The following is a 6,694-nucleotide window of genomic DNA, read 5'->3' as shown; positions in this document are numbered from 1 at the left end:
GAGAATTTACAGTAAATTCTCGTGTCACAATTACTTTAAGCGATACATTACAGTTAATTTATGGAAATTTACCATGCTCGGTGGCTCAGCCTGTAATCCTGCGCTTTGGGAGGCTGAGGTGAGTGGATTGCCTGAGCCCGCGGGTTCGAGACCCGCCTGGGCAGGGAGACCCAAGCTGGAGTGCAGTGGCACGCTCACGGCCACACCAGTGTTGACCTGCTGGGCTCTGGCAGTTCTTCCAAATAGCCAGAACTATAGGCGTGCAGTACCACGCCTGGCTAATTTTTTATTTATTGTAGACACGAGGTCCCACCAAGTTGCCCTGGCTGGTCTTGAACCCGTGGGCTCAGGCAATCCACTTGCCTCGGCCTCCCAAAGTGCTGGGATTGCAGATGTCAATAACTTAAAACCATGTCGAGCAATTTCTGAACCATTTTTCTAAACAATGTAGTGAGGTTCCTGAATTCCTAAAATTTGCTTCTTTAGAAATTTTTATATTAGTCTTTTTGTACAGAAGTTACATTCTTATTCACTTCAGCTCTGGGCCGAAAGAAAATAGGAGTGTCCAGATCAAATGCTACTCTTGGCTCTCCTTAGACATAGTGCCTTGACTCACTGCTAATTTGACTGTTTTCTACCTGCTCCCTACTCACCTACTGAGGCCTCTATTCTGTTTCCTAGATCCTGCTGCTTTCATTCTGCTGGAGCAGGGGCTTCCTCCCTCATCTACTGTCTGTAGACTCAGGGTAGTTGCTAGAAGATGGGAGGAAATTTAGAGGTCCAAAACTGTTGGGACGTAAGCGTTTTCTGGAAGAACGTTGTCAAAACAGTTCCATGGAGCTATGCTCTGTTGCCTGTTATAAATTGTATAGAAGCAGCTTTCTTACGTTTTCATTAGTAAAGTTTTATGCTGTGGGTGCTAAGTTGACTGTTTTTCTTTATGTATTAAAGATGTTTCTTCCACCTCATTTTTGAGGCATATACATTCACTTCAGAGTATTTAAGTACATTCTTATATGGTTTTTTTTGTGTGTGTGTGGTTTTTCTTTTTGTTCTTTTGAGTTGAGGTCTCACTATGTTGCCCAGGCTAGAGTGCAGTGGCACAGTCATGGTTCACCACAGCCTCAACCTCTTGGTTTCAGGTGATCCTTCTGCCTCAGCCTCCCCAGTAGCTTGGACTACAAATGTGCCACTACACCTGGCTAATTTTTGTATTTTTTGTAGGTCTTGCTATGTTGCCCAGGCTAGTCTCAAACTCCTGGGCTCAAACAATCTTCCTGCCTCAGGCACCCAAAGTGCTAGGATTACAGGTATGAGCCACCATGCCCAGCCCATTCTTATAGTTTTATTTTCAGCTTTTAACTCCTAAGGGTAATTTTGCCTTATTACAGAGACTAATTTTTTTTTTTTTTAAACATATCTTGTAAATAGCTAGATTCGTCAAAACACACTAGATTCCTGGGGTTGTTTGAATTATTTCAGAAAATCAAGTTTATGAATTAAGAGACCAAAAAAAAAATTTAAAACTGTGATAAGTTGGAGAAATAATCTTCTGAGACTTAGAGGAAAATTTAAGATGTCAAATAATAGGTGTCACGATTGCTGTGTCTGTGTTCTGTTGATGGTGTCCTGTGCTGGGCAGGAGTCCAAACTCAGAGAAGGAGAAAATAATACAGGTGCAAAAGACTTGCTGTCTTTGTCTAAGGTGCTTCCTAACAAAAGATCGTTAAAGTGTAGATGGGTTTGTCTACAGAGCACTTTTTCAGCGTTTCTCTAATAAATGATGTGGTTAAATTTGAAAGTAAGTTTAACCTGATATTTTAAATAATTAGGCAATGACTAATTTCTTCCTACTCTGGCTTTGCTCAGAGTTTCAAAATGGGAGAAAAGGATTTAAAATGGGATCATCTCTAAATCCTTTCTAAAACCTGTTTCTTCAACTTTGCCTCCTCCACTTTGGATTTTTATATTAAAGTTTCATTGTTTGTCTTGAGGTGTTTTAAAGTGTTAAACACTTGCATGTACAGAAGATAAAATCTATTCCTGTTATCCACAGCCCTGCCTTTTGCATTAAGATTGACAAGTATGTTTTAAGTAGAAAAAAGGTTATAGTTGCTATATAGGCACTGTATGCATCATTATTTCCTTTGAAGAAATTCCTATTTGTTTTAAACTTGACCTTACCTTACTAGGCAGGTCAGTCTGTTTGAAACATGATTCGAAACTGCTAGGTACAACTTATTTGCACTATTTATTCTGAGTACCCCTTTTATTTTCGCATACGTAGTTAGTTTTTAAAGTGATGATTATTTTTTCATCTGATTCCTAATTAGTTTATCTTAATGTTGCAGTGGCATACATTAAAAGGCAGTTACAATACTTTTGCTTCTTTTACAGCTTAAAATTGTAATTGCAACATTGAAGTCGTTGGACCATTAACTCATTTAGTGATGCCTCACCTTTTTCTTTTCTATTTTGAAATATAATCAGCAACATTTTTTGTTGTTTTACTTTCCCATTTGCCTCTTTTAAAAATTGTTACAAAACTGTATAAATAATAGAGACAGAATTCTACTAATCTATCAAACCCTGTTTTCTAGTCTCATCTCTCAATGTCTTGAATGTTGTAAGAGCTTAAATTTTAATGCCACATTTAATTAGCATGAGATGCTCTTTTATGGTACAGTCAACTTTAATACATGGTCCATATCTTTCAATTTCTTGAGAGTATTAATCATTTACTGTACAGTAGTACATTCATCTTTTCTGGAAAACAAATTTTATATATTCTGAGTTATTCAGCATGAAAACTATGTGAATATTGTAAGTGAATATTTTATCATATATTGGTTTAATGATAATACTTGAATTATGTCTGTACCAGTTTCTGCCAAGAATTTTCTACTTGTTAGAAGCAAAAATTTTATGGAGTTTATAAATTAGTACCAGTTTTATGGCTAAATCTGAAAACTGAAATGTATGTCTATCTTTAAAAATACAGGGCACGCATGCTTTGTGGAGAGATGTTGAAAACTGATGTTGACTAGAATATTCTTTTATTTGGCCTTTAAACCTGAATTGTTAGCTGAAATTAAAATTTTAGTTTAATAATTATTTCATATACTTTTATTTGAAAGTCAATTATTTTAAACTTAATTCATTCCTTTGAGATCTTCCATGAACTCTTTTGTTTTTACTTGGAGTTGTAGTTGGTCAATTAAGAAAGTGACACCCATGATGCTATTTAGTATAACATCTTAACAGTGTATAGCAGTGGAATTTTAAGCCTTTGCTTTCATTAATGACAACCAGAACAGGCTGATTTGTGAGTCTTTTTTCAGTGTAGCAGAATAAGGAAAATTAATTTTGTTTCAACCTGTGTTATTCAGTAATTTGTGATGAAAAATAACTAATTTCTTCTTTTAAGTAAGGAAAGTTATAGAGTTTTTTTACTTCCCACAATAATTAATATTTTCCTATCTTATCTGAAATTTTAATATGTTAAAAGTATTTTATATTTTAGTGCATATGTTGTTTTGAACTTGTAATAATTGTGTGAGGTAAGTTAGTTAACCTGAAATGGTTTGAAAGCTCATAATTCTTTCTTGTTGATTTTCTAAGTTGGGTAGACACTTTCTAAGTTGGTTAAAACTTTTTTGTCGTGCACTAAAAGAATTATAGTTAGGGAATAATTTTACCCTATTTAAGAATTTATAATTTTAACAGACATTATACTTCATCAAAGAAAAAGAAATCCCAAATACTAGTAAGTAATAATTATATACAGTGTCAGAGAATGGATAGCAGCTGTACACTTTGTTTTAAAGAAATAGTATTATTTACTGTAAAATTTAGTAGATTGGAGTCTTGGTGAATTTCATTAGTCAAGGAATTGCACCAAAATTTTTTTTTAGAATTGAGAAAAGATAGGAAAAAAAATCTACTCAAGTTTGAGAGTTGTCACAAAGATATTCCGATTACAGATGCTAAGATGAGACATAGAAAGAGATACTCTGTTTTTACTATTATCTAGACCTTTTTTGATCAAGCTAATATTTTAACATCTGAAGGAAAATAACCTAGTGGAGAAGAAATCGGAGCTCATGTTTGTACTTTAGGTGAAGAAAATAATTTAGAAAGTTACAAGCAAAATAGTAATGTCAGTCATTTGTGTATTGTAGTATATTATATATATTTTTTTAATGGAAGATATATAGGAATCAAGATAAGTATTTGCTGGAATTAATAATCATTCTCAGGTTTTTTTTGTTTTTGTTTTTTTTCCCCTGATGGATCCAAATCTCATGGATTTATACAAATGCCTAGTAATTTAATTAGGACTTAATTCAGGATTTTTTTTTTTCTGCTTTCTAAGTAAATGTACAGCTGATGTATTCTCCCTTTTTCTTTTTTTAAGGAATCTAGGTAAAAATGGCTTATCTAATAGTAGCATTTTGTTGGATAAATGTCCGCCTCCAAGACCACCATCTTCACCATACCCTCCCTTGCCAAAGGACAAGTTGAATCCACCTACACCTAGTATTTATGTGAGTCTGAATTGACTATCTAGAGATAAGTCAAACCAGTGTTTGCACTTGCCTATCTTTCATAAAATCTTTCTTTAAATTAATATAGATGCCCTTGAGCAAACATTGCAATTATATTGGCAGCAGCTTAAATATTTGGGGGGAAAAAAGATACATTAAAAAAGATTTGGGTAATATCGTTTTTAAAAGGCCTTCTCAGCTACTAACTGTGATTATATTAGAATAGTGAGATATACTTTTTACTGCCATAATTTTGAGCAGTATTAGGCAAAAGCTACCTAAAAGTATAACTTTTTCTGAGTAAGCTGGGCTTTTAAATATGCATTCTACCGGTTGCATAGACCTTAACATTCTGTTTTATATATCTGCTTTAAAAAGAAAAAGAAGCTGGGCTCGGTGGCTCAGCCTGTAATCCCATGCTTTGGGAGGCTGAGGTGAGTGGATTGCCTGAGTCCACGGGTTCGAGACCCATCAGGGCAACTTGGCGAGACCTCATCTCTACAATAAATCAAAAATTAGCCGGGCGTGGTAGCTCGCGCCTGTAATTCCGGCTACTTGGAAGGCTGAGGCGAAAGAATCGCCAGAGCACAGCAGGTCGAGGCTGCGGGTGGCCTGGAGCAGCCACTGCACTCCAGTCTGGGCGACAGAGTGAGACTCCAACTCAAAAGAAAAAGAAAAATATTGTCTGCCTTCACAAAAAGGTGTTTGAGAACATAAATGTGATAATAGATACATGTCACTAAAAAGCTTAATAGGCTATTTAAAACATGCAAAACTAGTTACTAGTTTGACTTTATTAAAATTTAGGCATCTGATGTAGGAAGTTGTTGAGATCAACCAAAGCAATCTCCCAAATAGATCCTCCTTCCCCATTTTCTTCTGTCTCCTATTTCTACCCCAAATGAAAAAGTTTTTAAGTTAAGATAATGTTCTTAGAATGATCTTGCATCTATAAAATGATGGTAGAGTTTGTTTTGTAGATTTGGCCCCTTTGTCCTATAGAGGCCAAATGTTACCATATAAATTCTTCCTCCAACCAGTAGTTATTGATCCCTTACTATATAAGGGAAACACTGGGATAGAAAAGTAATAAAACTTTTAAACTGATGTCCAAGGGAAAAAAAATGCAAAAATTCAATTTTATCTTTTATAAGTCTTCAGCCTGCTTTCATTTTGATAGTATTTTTTGAACAATTAATTCTTTTCTTTTTTCTCTCATTTTTATTGTGATTTTAAAAAACATAAAATTTGCCATCTTAACCATTTCTAAGTGTACAGTTCAGTAATGTTAAGCATATACACATTATTGTGCAACTGATCTCCAGAAATTTCTCATCTTTCCAAACTGAAACTTTATCCGTTGTACTCCCTTTTCCCTTTACCCCTCCCCCAACCCCTATATATCACCATTCTGTTTTCTGTTTCTATGAATTTGACTACTTTAGATACCTCGTATAAGTGGAACCATACAGAATTTATCTTTTTGTGATTGGCTTATTTCACTTAACCTAATGGTCTCAAGGTTCATGTTATACATGACAGGATTTTCTTTTTTTTAAAGGCTGAATTATATTTAAAACATTGTTTTGAGCTTTAAAGTTCATTTCTCAAGATAAAATGGATAAATGTATGTAGTTAACTATCAAAATTGAAATCAAAATACATTGTGATAAAATACTGTAAAACAGAAATATCAACACATAAAAATGCATTATTGTAATAATGACTGTTAATTTAGAACATAATATTTAAATATAAGCTCTATTTCCCTGGGATCTAATCACATATTTTAATTTTACAGTTGGAAAATAAACGTGATGCTTTCTTTCCTCCATTACATCAATTTTGTACAAATCCAAACAACCCTGTTACAGTAATACGTGGCCTTGCTGGAGCTCTTAAGTTAGGTAAGCTTTAAATTTAAAAATGAAAAAGAGAGAGAGAAAAGTTTGTACATTTCTCTGCTATCTTTTGACTTTTCAAACACTGGCAGAAGCTGTTTTTTCTTTTTTCATATTTTCATTTTAATATTTTCAGGATAACTAATAGAAGACATTTTAATTATACATTGTAGGTGAAATCTGATGTTACTAATAAATACTGTGGTCCCATAAGTATTTCCTGGCATCTGCAGAAGTTAAAAAAGT

General features: G+C 34.1%; 1 protein-coding gene across 10 annotated transcripts in view; it reads left to right on the top strand.

Annotated features, from left to right (window-relative positions):
- KDM6A (lysine demethylase 6A) overlaps nt 1–6,694 on the top strand; it is a 216,122-nt gene that overhangs the window by 171,291 nt on the left and 38,137 nt on the right. For all 10 annotated transcript variants that reach the window (XM_021708037.1, XM_021708035.1, XM_008049054.1 and 7 more), the window contains 2 exons: nt 4,418–4,547; nt 6,349–6,454. In XM_021708037.1, the coding sequence (XP_021563712.1) occupies nt 4,418–4,547; nt 6,349–6,454 (236 nt within the window). The remainder of the gene's footprint in view (nt 1–4,417; nt 4,548–6,348; nt 6,455–6,694) is intronic.

This window comes from Carlito syrichta, unplaced genomic scaffold (assembly GCF_000164805.1).
Source record: "Carlito syrichta isolate Samal-C Ts95f unplaced genomic scaffold, Tarsius_syrichta-2.0.1 Scaffold130467, whole genome shotgun sequence".
Lineage (NCBI taxonomy): Eukaryota > Metazoa > Chordata > Mammalia > Primates > Tarsiidae > Carlito > Carlito syrichta.
The sequence above is the reverse complement of the archived record's forward strand: the minus strand, read 5'-3'. Positions and strand labels throughout refer to the sequence as shown.